Source organism: Lactuca saligna, chromosome 3 (genome assembly GCF_052625555.1).
Source record: "Lactuca saligna cultivar CGN05327 chromosome 3, ASM5262555v1, whole genome shotgun sequence".
NCBI classification, from domain to species: domain Eukaryota; kingdom Viridiplantae; phylum Streptophyta; class Magnoliopsida; order Asterales; family Asteraceae; genus Lactuca; species Lactuca saligna.
Genome location: NC_136419.1, coordinates 30,671,366 through 30,685,959, shown reverse-complemented (window position 1 = coordinate 30,685,959; position 14,594 = coordinate 30,671,366). Strand labels below are relative to the sequence as shown.

Here is a 14,594-nt window from a genome sequence, read left to right as displayed (position 1 = left end):
AAGACTTATGCATGAGACTTAATCGAATCGACAGTGTAAGGTTGTTGGGTGTTGGTGGAAATTAAAGACTGTAATTACTCTTTGCATGTGTCAGCTTATGTGTCATCGAGTCAAATCGGTATTGACTCAGTGGGTTAACTCATATGTATACATGACAAGTGACGAGACAGGTTAACCTGCTAAAATGGGTAATATCACTTTCCAATCGGTAAATAACAAGTTTATGCCCTTAAAATTCAAAAAATAATCATGAGAGACCAATTAAATTATTATACGTAACTTTTTTAGGCTACAGTGACAATAACTCTTTTAACAAAATCTTACTTCTAGTTATAATATTAATATTAATACAACATGTGAAATGACAATTTTGTTATCGTAACGCGTTGTTCCTAAGTTTAACAAAAGAAAATAAGAGAAGAGAAAAAAAAATCACGAGAAAGAAGATAAAAGAAATGAAAACAAAATTTTCTCGTGTTGGAAAGAAATGGAAAGAAAATTAATCATTTTTTTCTTTATTTTCAAATCTTCCGGAATCGAAAAGAAAATGATCTCCCATTTTCCTTCATTTCTTTCTACTCCTCTCGTTTAATGAAACTTTTGTTTTCTTCTCATTTCCTTTCCTTTCGTTAAGTTATCAAATCCCCAATCGGATTACGACGCCCAAACCCTAGTTTTTCATTTGCATCGATTCCCTTCTCTAACTCCTGCCCTGCAATCATCCAAGCGAAGCAATAAATCTTGAATATAATCATTCGAAGCTTCGATTAAATTATGAAGCGTTCTACCGATGACATTGGTGAGAAACTGCAGGCAAAGAAACCCGTATTTCTCACTAAAGCAGAGCGAGAACAGTTAGCCCTCAAGCGCCGCCAAGATGAATTTGAAGAACAGAAGCGCCGATCCGAACAGCTTCTCCTCCAGAGCAACCCTAATTCTTCCTCCTCTAAACCCCCTCCGTCGTCTGATGACGCTTCCCGTAACCACCGTTCTTCTCGTGATTACGACCGTGATCGAGATCGTGATCGCCGGGACAGAGACAGAGATAGAGATAGGGATAGAGAACGGGAGAGGGAGAGGGAAAGGGAAAGAGAAAGGGAACGGGACTCTGAGCGGCGGAACCGCGATAGAGAACGTGATGAAGAGCACAAAGCTAGGGAAAAAGCTCGATTGGAGAAGCTTGCGGAGCGAGAGCGCGAAAAGGAGCTCGATGCCATCAAGGAGCAGTACTTGGGATCAAAGAAGCCTAAGAAAAGGGTTATTAAACCCAGCGAGAAGTTTCGTTTCTCCTTCGATTGGGAGAACACCGAGGACACTTCTCGTGATATGAACGTTCTCTATCAAAACCCTCACGAGGCTCGTCTTCTATTTGGAAGAGGTTTTCGCGCCGGTATGGATCGCAGAGAGCAGAAAAAGTTAGCAGCAAAGAATGAGAAAGAGTTGAGAGACGAGATTAGGAAGAAGGATGGGATTGAGGAAAGGCCAGAAGAGGCTGCTGCTCAGAGACTCAAGGAAGAGGCTGCTGACATGTACGATACATTCGACATGAGAGTGGATCGCCACTGGTCTGAGAAGAAACTAGAGGAAATGACCGAGAGAGATTGGAGGATCTTTAGGGAAGATTTCAACATATCTTACAAAGGTTCCAGAATTCCCAGGCCTATGAGGAGTTGGGTTGAAAGTAAACTGAGCAACGAGCTATTGAAAGCTGTTGAGAGGGCTGGTTACAAGACCCCGTCTCCCATTCAAATGGCTGCCATTCCTCTTGGTCTCCAGCAAAGAGATGTCATTGGGGTTGCCGAGACTGGTTCAGGTAAAACAGCTGCTTTTGTTCTTCCTATGTTGACTTACATAACCAGGCTCCCTCCTATTAGTGAAGAAAATGAGGCGGAAGGCCCTTATGCTGTTGTAATGGCACCTACAAGAGAACTTGCACAGCAAATTGAGGAAGAAACTGTCAAGTTCGCCCATTATTTAGGCATCAAAGTTGTTTCCATTGTTGGTGGGCAGTCAATTGAAGAACAAGGATTCAAGATTAGACAAGGGTGTGAAGTTGTCATTGCTACTCCTGGGCGGCTAATCGATTGCCTGGAGAGACGTTATGCTGTTCTAAACCAGTGTAACTATGTTGTTCTTGATGAGGCTGATCGTATGATCGACATGGGTTTTGAGCCCCAAGTTGTAGGCGTTCTGGACGCAATGCCATCAAGCAACTTCAAACCCGAGAATGAAGATGAAGAACTTGATGAGAAAAGAATCTACAGAACCACTTATATGTTCAGTGCCACCATGCCTCCTGCTGTAGAGAGGCTAGCCAGGAAATACTTAAGGAACCCAGTAGTGGTTACAATCGGAACTGCAGGAAAGGCAACTGATCTGATTACACAACATGTTATCATGGTGAAGGAATCAGAGAAAATGCCTAGGCTACAAAAGTTGCTCGATGAACTTGTGGATAAAACAGCCATTGTGTTTGTTAACACTAAAAAGACGGCTGACCATGTATCAAAGACACTGGAAAAGTCAGGTTACCGTGTGACAACTTTGCATGGTGGGAAGTCACAGGAGCAGAGGGAAATCAGTCTTGAGGGTTTCAGGACAAAAAGATTCAATGTGTTAGTTGCCACTGATGTTGCAGGGCGTGGGATTGATATCCCTGATGTGGCTTATGTGATAAACTATGATATGCCTAGCAACATTGAAATGTATACACATCGTATAGGGCGTACAGGTCGTGCTGGGAAGACGGGTATAGCTTCAACTTTCTTGACTCTTCATGATACTGAAGTCTTTTATGATCTGAAGCAGATGCTGACACAGAGCAACAGTCCTGTTCCTCCTGAACTTGCTAGGCATGAGGCTTCAAAGTTTAAGCCTGGATCCATTCCTGATAGACCACCCAGAAGAAACGACACTGTTTTTGCTCATTGAGGTAATTATCATGTGCTGCATGCATATAATCATGTTCTTTTACATTACAGATTAAATGTTGCCTTACACTGATAATTTTGAAGATGTTTAGCCTGGTATCTGTTTTTAATAACATGAGTTTTAATAGATGTTTTTATGGACTTGATAATTCATAATTGTGCTGGGTTCAGAATTCATTTTGCAAAGTATGTTTGTTGATATGCATGAAGCTCTCCACATTGACACGATTGCCACATGTTTATTGACAAACCAAAAACTTGAAATTTGTTCCAGTTGAATATATATATATATATATATATATATCCTACTCTCTACAAATATTATTTACATTCTTTGACCAAAATACCATATTTTTCCTATGTATGTGTAATTTATAGTTTTTCTTTGGGGGTGATGTAGGAGATGATTTTAAACGATTTATAAATTAAAAAAACTGTTGTTAATACTTTCCTTAATTTGACTGCCTTAATTCCACTCTACAGTAAATCCTTGCATTGCTCTTTTATTCTATCATATTTAACCATAATAAAACCTAGAATAATTTAAACAAGGAGTTAATGTAAAGTTAACAACAAAAAGTGAATTCCACCAAAGTGGTGTCTATACTTTCAATTTAAAACCATTATGATCATAAATGGGCTAAAATTTACAAGTTTGGATTCTTAAAAGGGATTGAAATCAGCAAGTGAAACAAATTTTTTTTAACAACTAAGGAGTGAAACAAATACATTGCTATTCTCAGGAAAAAAAAATTATATTTTCTTTTCTTTTGAATATTTTTTACATACATTCAAATTTTTATACAAAACATTTTACTTTCATTCCTTTCCTTTAAAACATTATGATTAAGGTACTTCAACTTATATTCAACGGTGATCAATCTTGTAAATTATAAATAAGGGTTGCTCAAGTTTTGATGGCATGTTTTGATCTTATGGTTGTCGTTTTTGTCTGTTCACATGCCAGTCCAATTTATTGTGCCTTCGGCATTGTAATCGGTTGTGTTGCTCAAGTGTATGTTTATTAATCTAGTATGTTAGTTGTTGTTTGTTGTCTGTATGGATAAGGCATGTGATGTATCAATCGTAGATATATTGTTGTTGTAGATATAATTGTTGGAACTGTGGTGGTGCTTGACATGGGTTCACAATATCATTTCATTAGCAACGTCAGTGTTGATGATCAGATATGGAAGTTTAAGACTTTTAAGTGACGAGTTGTTTGTTTATGGAAGCATCATGTTTACTTGAGTATGTGTAAATTGAGCAATATTGATATGGTTTTAGTGGATGCAGATGTATCGACCTGTTGTAGTCGACTTTTCTTGCTTTTGTTTGCATTGCTATGATGTTTTATTCTTCGTTTGTTTGTATGATACCTTTAGGGAAATCATATATTTACTAACATAAAAAAAGGCACTAGTTCAAAATTTTGAGTGATTGTTGAATGAGGGACATTGTTTATACTTTTTTGAGTTTCTTTGACTGTAATATCCTTGCCCATGTGAAAAATGGTATATCACATGTTTAAAATAAATTTCCACACAAACGTCTATGAAGGCCAAGTGAAGTTTGTGCTATAGTAGTGTAACATCCGAAATTTAAGACAATACGTTTTCATTTTAAATAATTAGGTGGTTAATAAATAGATAATAAAACAATTTAAATAATAAAAAGTAATCATGTTTTAAGTAAAAGTTTAGAAGATTAAATGTTGAAATTCTAACCTTTTTTAAGTTAGGAGCTAAAAGTGTGTTTAACCATAAATTTGACTCACCTAAATGACTCCTTGACCATTAAATCCATGAAATGGATAAAGAGGGACTAAAGGATTTAACTTCCAAAGTTCAAAACTTCTAGTTAGTAGAATGTGACCATTATTGTCAAATTATGAGGAAGTCAGGGTAGGAATCGAAAATAAATTATATGATGCCCTCGTCATCCTCATTTCAACCAAAACAATATTGGAGAGATAGAAGAGGATTAAGATGTTGATTTCATGGTGCAATGTCTATAGAGTTTATTTCAAGTAACCATATACTATTTATTGTTAGGAATGGAAGGAATTTGGATTTTAAGGTACAATTTCTCCTTCATTAACTTTATATTATAATTTGAAGCTTGGTATGGAACCCCATGTTGACTTCATGGTGAATTGTTGGCTAAGGTTTTGTTTTCTAACCTTTCTAAGATGGTTAATGTAGTTCTAGACCCAATTCTACCGTTCCTTTTATGATTTTGGCATTTGGGATAAAAATCTAGCCACAAACCCTATAATCTCAAATTATTATCATGAAAATGTTAAGTTGTTTCCTAAATGATACTATGATCATAAATGAAGTTTCGTTGCAACGAATCCATCATGGATACACAAACTCAAAGAATGAAAGAATCAACGCTTCTGGGTTTGGGATTTAATGGTTGAATGATGGATTTCAACTAATTTCAATTAACTATATATCTAAATGATGTTCTAGATTGTGAATTGATACATTGTAAGTGAATTGGATTAAAAAACATAAAGATCACTTTATCTATAAGCGGTTATGTGGATTGTTTACCTATAAGGGTAAAATGGGAATATATGAGATGAAATAATGATTTAGTGATTAAATTGAGTTACACAAATTGAACTGATCTATAATGAGTAGTGAATCAATTATGATCAAATTATATATTGGATTGATTAGAAAGGTTACATGGTTCATTAGTATGTATTTTGTACATTTTGAGCACTTAATTCCACAATAAGAGTTTGATGATCAATGAAACCATATAATCATTATGATGATCTTAATGGGTTAATGTTAAATTCTTAATAATGTTTAAATTCATTCTAGTGATGTTTGGGAAACCATAATGGTTGCATAAAATGTTTCCAAAATAAAACACAAGTAAAGATGCAAACAATAAATGTCAAATGGAAGTAAAAAACAAGAGTGTGTATTTTGTTGTAGGACAATGGTTAAATGCAAAAGAGAATGGTCAAATGGAAGTAGAGATGAAAAAGAGAATAGTAAAATGGAAGTAAAGACTCTCATAATAAACCCAAGAGGACACGACGTGTAATGTAAAGTATGTTGCCCAAAAGGGGAGGATGGCTAAAACGCGATGTGTGGTGAAGAATATGGCGTGCACCTCGACACGTAATGCCTTGGGTGATGATGCAATATTTCACATTTAATGGGTTTTAGCTTATGAGTTTGACCTGACTTCACTTCCATATTACTAAATAGGTTACTAATGAAAATTATGAAAGTTTGGGAATTTTAGAACCACAAGGTCAATTTGGCCATTTTTAGTAATTCACTTTATATCATATACACGGTGTTTGAGGATAATGTTCATTGAAGCAAATAGTGAGTTTTGAAGCTAGAAGTCGATGTGAGTTGCTAGGTATATACACCCTTACTTATATCGACTATATACAATTGTTTCCAAAATTGATATTACTTTTGTATGTACTGTTTCATTAATCATATATCATTATGGAAATGGTTTGATTATAAAAGAAGAAGGGATTATATTTTGGAAAATGTTTTAAGCGTCCTACTAATGCATATTATGCTAGCCACCCCTTGTATGTCCTAGGGGGTCGCCACTAGTGTCTAGTTTATAGATATGCATGCAAAAGTTGACGGTTTCATCCTTCATGATCTCTTCATATATGACCATCAATTGTGATTTGAACTCATGTGTAACATTCTGTTTGAAATTAAATAAATAATATACTCCAAAACTCCCGAGATGTAATTTTTATTATTTTTTTATATCATTGTAGCCAAAATCAATAACATTTAGCAGGGTGTTGGTTTCGGGGAGCCAAATGATACGATTGGATTCTCGGGGATTAAAGTTTGGGATTTATTTTGTAAATATTTTCAGAAGTCAGGGGGTGCTTGGTAAATATTGGACATGAATTGTTATGAATTTTGAATGTTGGGGGCTGTTTGTAAATTGTACGCTTAAATTGAAAAGATTCCCATGGGGAGGGACCAAACGTGTAAAATGTGTATATGTTTGATGGTGAACACGGGATAAACCCGTCACCCTCATTAAACCTCCATATATATTGTATTATGTGCACCCTAACCCTAGTAGTAATCCTCCAGCCGCCACCTTCCATATGAGACCTTTCAGACGCCACCTCCCTGTTTCATCTTTCTGATCAGCCAAGGCCACCAAGGGAGCCGCCGTCGACCTCCATTCTTCCCCCACGTTAGGATAGTTCAAGATCGTTGTGGAGTGGTGGACTACAAGTGCCACTGTTCCATCGACCACCGGTATCAGTCGACGCCTCGCCGCCATGATGAGTTGTCATCTTGCACATCGCGTTCTCGTTGCCAGCGACGACTAGGACCGCAAGTGGGCGGATGTTCTTTTACGCAGATGCTACTGCTGCACTTGAAAGGAACCGCAACACCTTGTATCTTCTCTATCTCACTCTGTTATCGTGTCCCTGCCACCGTCGCCGCTCTGAAAGGTCGCCGAGGGTTGTTGCCAATCGATAGGTCCGCCGCATGCTGTCGTGAAGGGAGGTTGTATTCGTGTCTCACAAGTCGGGTGTGTGTTCTACTGTTAGTGTGTGCCTTATGTGTGGTTACTTGGCCGAATTTCACGAGAAAAGCCACCACCACCACTGTGAGGTGGTGGCTGTCACCCTCTACCACTGCCTGCAGCCGCAATGGTGGTTGTGTGTGTATTATTTTGGGATATTATGTTGTATGTGAAAGGTTTTGAGCATTCTAACACTCCTAAGGTGTACATGTAACCCTAGAAACCTTGAATCTATGTTTTACTAAGATACATGCAAACTTGATTTTCCAAGGTTCTTAACCTAACTAGCATGGCATGGGGAACTTTTAAACATAATAGCTAGTAGAAGAACATACTTTTGTTGTTTGGATTCCTTAAGAACCTTGTAAGCCTAGCACCTTAAGTGTGATGCCTCAAATGTCTCACACAACACCACAACACTCGGAATAACCTTGAGAGAAGTTCACTAACATTCAAAAATTCGGCTAGCCCTCTTGTACTTGCTTGTAGTGACTGATTTTGGTAGACTTGGGGTCTTTATATAGTTGTGTCACAAGTAGGGTTACACCATGTAAACCCTAACTGTCATGGGTTTCCATATTCCATGATCCATGGGTTTATAACCTCCATGGACTATCCATTGAGCTCCTTATGGGTTTAGCCCAATTCATATAAACCATGGATCATTAGCCCGCTATACAATAATGGTTGATTTACACAATCAACCCCAAATATATTTAATTAGTCTCTTTTTGATCACTTAATTAATTCCAAATTAATTCTTTGATCAAAACTAATAAAATAATATTATTAATATATTAGAACTTATAATATATTAATAATCCTTAAGTGTCCTTTCTCTCATTTAGTTTATCCAAGTGTTGCAATGCCATGCAACCCAAATGGACCATGTCAATCGGGTCAAGTATTTTCCAGAAATATTTATGAACTTAGACACCTAATCCAACAGTACGTATGTAGTTAATTTGGTCGGAACACTTAAGAGCAACATCACCACCACCACTGTGTGATTGGATTGCTTTTTGGGGCATTTTAATGTGCTTGATTTAGAATCATAACCACCACCACCACGAGGTGGTGGTTGTCACCATGAGCCGTCGTTGACCCCCACTACCCAAGGTGGTAGTGGATGGTGCCCGACTTATTTAACGCTAATTTATCTAATGAAGCCCTAAATAACCTAAAAACCTAACCATTTTACTAATTGACTCGTGCATGGGCTAGAAACCCTAATTAGGGTTTAGAAAACCCTAATTTTGGAAATGTGATGTTTAGATTTGTCGGGACTTGCGGTTGGACCGTTGGATATGGAATTTTGAATTACGCCCAATTACTTTGTATGTTTGGTCTAGTGGAGTAATGAACTTAATGGATTAAGTCCTCAATGGGTTAAGTAAGAACACTTAACCTTAGTCATCATTTTATGTGAAAAAACCTAATTAGGTTTGGGTTCTTGTTGGGCCATTTCTTGGTCTGAGTTGTAGTGGGCCAAATAGGAACAAGTTTATGGACTAAAGAAATTATTAGGCTTTAGGATAAGGCCGATTGGAAAGGGTTAAGTAAGACTCTCTCTCCTCTTCCCAAAACACTCAATCAATTCCCCTCCACACTTCATTTCTCCATACTTCACTTTCTCTCTCACACTCCCTCACTTTATTTTCTCTATATTCTCTCTTCCTCTCTAGGAACCACGAAAATTTCCAGAAAACAAGTCCAAGAACACACCTCAAACTCAAAATCTTCATCATCTAGTGGTGTTCATTAAGGTAGAACACGATTTCCTTTCATTTTCCTTCAAGTTTCATGGTTTTTCTTGAATTTCCTTCTTTTTCTACACCTTTCTCTGAATATTCATTCACTTCAGTTTTGATGATGATGGTGGTAGATTTTCACCAAAAACATCTTGCATGTTACAAAATAGTGAAGGTCCATGACCTAAAGCTAAGTCAAAACCATGGAAATGCACTTTTCTACACGTTTTGGTGGAAAAACACCACATTCACTCTAAGTTTTCTTTCAAAAATGATTTTTGAATATTTCAAACAGATTATTGGTCTTCAAACAAACATGCATGTGATGATCTTCAAGTTTAGATGCTAGATCATCAAAGTATGTTGTTAAAAGCTTTCAAATATGTTCATAAAGAATTTATTTCCAAATAAATATCTAAAAATCCTTTTTTGACCAAATCCGATTTTCCCAGATTTCCATCAGCAAAATAAGATGATCTGTAAATTTCCAGAGAATAATTCATTTATCTATAATTATTATAATTAATGCAAGAAAATAGGGTAATAAATCATATAAAATACTTTCTTATGTCTATATATCCTAGGAAAATTTGTGGATGACCCCTATAAATACTAATGAGCCCTCATTAAGTTTCATCGATTTATGTTACTGTTTAGTATGCTTTTGAATTTTCTTTTTGTTTAGCTCTTGCAAATCATAAACCACTTTAGAAAAGGTGAAACGAATACCTAATAATTTTCGCAACTTCTATTAGAGGTGTAAGACTCAGAAAAATATTTTCAGAATTTTTCATAATGCATTCCTCTTTTTCCCGATTTTTGTATTTATAATGGACTAAAAACAGGAAAAATAGTTTTACTCATCCAAAGTTCATGAAAATTTACCACAACACCTTGTAGTACATTAGGAGGCTACATAAAAATTCTGGTGATTTTTCTCTTTTGTATACTATTTTTCTTCTATTTTCCCAAGATAAAATACACATAAACCCACTTTTTATTAGAATAAATGCACAAAAATCCTAAAATTGGGTCAAACAGTTTAGAAATCCATTTTTATATTTTTCCCAGCTTAATAATGTTTAATAACATTGATATAAAAAGTTTGGGTAATTTTGGAAACTGGTTTCTATTTATTTTAATTTTATTAGAATAAATGCACAATAATCATAAAATTCGGATAAACAGTTTAGAAATTCATTTTTATATTTTTCCCAGGTTAAGAGTGTCTAACAACATCAGTATAAAAAGTTTGGGTAATTTTGGAAACTGTCTTCTATTTATCCTCATTTTTATTAGAATAAATGCATAAAAATCATAAAATTGGGTTAAACAGTTTTTCATGAATTTGTATTTTTTAACAACGAAAATTATTATAAAAAGTTTGGGGTATTTTTTAACTGATTTCTGTTTTTCATGAATTTGTATCTATTTAGAGAATTAAATATATGAAAAATGGTTATACATATCCATAATCAATGAAAATTTATCTAGAAGTCTTTTAATACATTTAGAACCAAAATCTGAATTTTGGTAATTTTTATTAACTGTTTAGTATTTTGTTATGATTTTATGGTTATTCAATAAATTAAAATGGAGAAAAATAGTTAGACAACTCAAAAATTCAAGAAACTTTATGTTGAGGTCTTTGACTTCAATTAAAACTGAAATGCAACGTTTGAGAAATTTTAGAACTCAACTGATTTCGTTTTTGAATATTTAATCATTGGAACACCTCTTAAAATGTTAAATATTAGCATTTCAATAATGGGAAATTTCCACTTGAATTGTTATATAACAATTGATTCATTGATATTTAATTTTCACAGAAAAATGTTTGTAACTTATCAATATTAAATTTTGACACATTATTGGCATAATTCTATTGTAGTAGTAAGTATACAAGTGTTAGATTTCTATTAGAGACTCACTAGTGAATACCATTATTGTAGGAATCGATAGTGGTACGAGTGGAGCGTAGTCAAGGCACCATTTGCATAATCTCAATGCTTTGTGAGTATTCACGACTCCCCTATTTTCGGTTTTTATGTTTTGGGGTGGAAAAGCATGTCCTAAACTATTTATGTTTGTTGTATTTATTTGACTCGTATAAACTTCGTTGCTATATTTTGCATATTGTGAGTATTCACGACTCCCCTATTTTCGGTTTTTATGTTTTGGGGTAGAAAAGCATGTCCTAAAATATTTATGTTCGTTGTATTTATTTGACTCGTATAAACTTGGTTGATATATTTTGCATATTGTGAATATTCACGCACTCCCCTATTTTCGGTTTTTATGTTTCGGGGGAGGAAAAGCATGTCCGAAAAACTATTTATTTTTTCGTTGTATTTAAATTGATTTGTATCAAACATGATTGCTATTTTATTGCTATATCTCTCTATGTATGTCTATGCAACACGGACACACGGGAACTTATCGTCTTAAGGCCCTTCCCTTACACTTTTCTCTAACCATTACCTCTTTGAGCCAATGGTCATTGTGGATAGCGCTATTAGGAATTGACAACTCCTCACTCGCCCAATTGCTGGAGTGCATGATACCATATAATATATGGAACGATAAGCATAGATCTTGATAGGGCTTCAGTCATAGGCTTGGTTGAGAACTCATTGTTTGCTCATACACATACAAAGTCGTTACTTACTATAGCAATAAACTTTGTATCTCATTATAACAACGAACTTTTGTTACTAAATACTTATTTACTTGTTTTAGCAACAAACTTGGTTGCTTCTTATAGTAACAAACTTGTTGCTCATTGTAGCAATGAAACTTGATTACTCATTTTAGTAACAAACTTTATTTCCCATGAGGATATTAATGTTGCATCTTTTTTGGGCAACATACTTTATTTCTCATGATGACAACGAACTTTGTTTATACAAACTTATTTACTCATTTTAGCAATATATTTTTATCTATGGAAATTTATATCACAATTTTGATTTTGATTCATGAAACCAACATTATTTTTAAACTTGTGAGTACTAACCAACTATTTTTATAGTTGACGCTCGTTTTACATGTTTTTTCAGGAATCATTGAGTAAGTGGCACTTAGGGACACTTCACTTTTATGAGCATTTGCATGTGTTGTATTTCAACTCACATTGTAATTTCTTTTAAAAGTTGTTCAAACCCATTGTAAATTTGTAATGATTATTAATATTATGGTTGGTGTTGTCTTTTGACTTTTGCTATGAAACCCTTTATACTGTCACACCTCGTGTTTCCGCTTTAGCGGGGTGTGATACATGTAAATCACATGTTATTCACATATGAACTATATGTGATTCACATGTTATTCACATGGTATTCACATATGAATCACATGTAATTTATATATGAATTAGATGTGATTCACATGTAATTCACATATGAATTACATGTAAATCACATATATATTTTATGAGTGTTTTTGCATCAACCGATTTATTTTTATTTTTCTCGTAGGTTTGGAAGAAATTGTGGTGAATATTGAAGATGTGAAAAATGATAATTGAAGAAAATATGGAAAAATAGACACGAAGACATGAAAACGCTTTGAAATTTTGTAGTATTTTTTTGTTGTTTATATTTTATATTGTATTGAATAAAATACTTATTGTATTGTATTTATAAATTAGTAAATAAAATAAGTTTTCTTATAATTTCTTTACAAATATTATAGTAAATGAAATATGCATATATGCATTTGTAAAAATATGCATAAATGTACCAAAAATGTTGATTTTTTTGGTTAAAAATTATATTATTTTTTCAAAATATTCTAGTTTTTTTTATTTATTTTTATTTTTATTTTTATTTTTATTTTTATAATTATTTTATCGATTTTATTGAGTTTTAATTTTATTTTTAAAAATTATAGTTTTTAATTTTTTTTTTCAGAAATTCATGTTTTCTATAAAAAAAATTAAAAAATATGCACTTTAAAAAAACTGAAAAAAAAACTATTTTTAAAAAATCTAAAATTTTGATTTATTATGTAATTTTTAGATATTTATATTAATATTTAAAAAAACACAACAAATTAAACATTAAATGATATTGATAAGATTACAATCATGCTCTTAGTAAATTAATTTTGATCTAACGCTCCACTTCTAGTTATCGGGAACTATGAGTTCTCAACCGATGTCAACCATATATATATATATATATATATATATATATATATATATATATATATATATATATATATATATATAGGTAAAATAGAAAAAGAGATAGATGTTAGACAAAGTTATTAAATAATTATGATGTAAGTCCCTTTTATTATGAAATTATGGTTCCGACCTGCTCAGCCAGCTTGTTACAGGTGGGGTCCAAGCACTCAACTTGAAAGCCGATTAGAGACATAATATATATATATATATATATATATATATATATATATTTGTATTCAATGGCACTTATTCTTACAAGAAAAGTCCCTCATTGAATTTTTTTTGCTGAAAAAAACTATAAATATCCTAAAATTTCAAAGTGTTCTAATTTTATTTGTTTTTTTAATATGATGGATCCTGTTAATTTCCATCCTGGATCCGCCACTAGCCCTGATTATCACCAATGTATATGATTATCACCAATGTATATATTAGTCTTGTCAGTGATGTAAAATTTACACCGCATATTACGAAATTGTTCGTATTTTGTGAAAATCATGATTTTTAACCAATAAAACTTAATTTTTGTGTTTTTTTTTGCTTAGAGATTTTCAAATAACTATTTTCGTACGTATATGCAAACAACTAGCACATGAAGAGAAATGGATTTAACTGATGCAAGATCTTTTTTATGTAATATACATTTAACTTCATCATTTGCATAACACACGTCATTATCTATTATCTTTTCATAGATGATGTGTTTCTTGTATGAGTTAGTTTCCTCTAAAACTTAAGTTAATTTTGTCAGTAAAGTGTTGGTGGATAAGTGACCGAGGTTTAAGGATTTTTAGTTGGCTTAAATGGAATATTTTTGTATTCAAGTTGCTATTTTATTAAAATAAAAGCGTTATATATAAAAGGAAACATAAATGCGTGGTTATTTCACATATTTTATCTTTTAGAATATTATTTTAGACAAATTTAACGGCTCGAATTCGCCCCTGTAATGGCCTAGGGTCCAATCACAACCCTTAAAATAACGTGACTAAGAGATGTTCTGTAAGTCAGGATAATAATCGTGCACCACGATGCATGTGATTTTTTCCTTTTGTAAACAGGGACCGGTTTTGGCGGTAAAAAAAGTCTTGGGTGACGTGTAAAGCGTTTATTGGTGCTTTATGTATGTATGATAAGCATCACATGGCATCATGTCATGCTGTATTT

At 33.6% G+C, this 14,594-nt stretch overlaps 1 protein-coding gene across 1 annotated transcript; it reads left to right on the top strand.

Annotated features, from left to right (window-relative positions):
- The first annotated feature begins 576 nt into the window (after positions 1-576).
- On the top strand, positions 577-3,086 carry LOC145034979 (P-loop containing nucleoside triphosphate hydrolases superfamily protein). Its single transcript, XM_078983556.1, has one exon. The coding sequence runs from the start codon at positions 775-777 to the stop codon at positions 2,929-2,931; it is 2,157 nt and encodes a 718-aa protein (XP_078839682.1). The 5' UTR covers positions 577-774; the 3' UTR covers positions 2,932-3,086.
- Positions 3,087-14,594: the final 11,508 nt, after the last annotated feature.

Excerpts from the sequence above, each read along its gene's own strand:
- LOC145034979 (XM_078983556.1), top strand. The coding sequence starts at position 775 with ATGAAGCGTTCTACCGATGACATTGGTGAGAAACTGCAGGCAAAGAAA.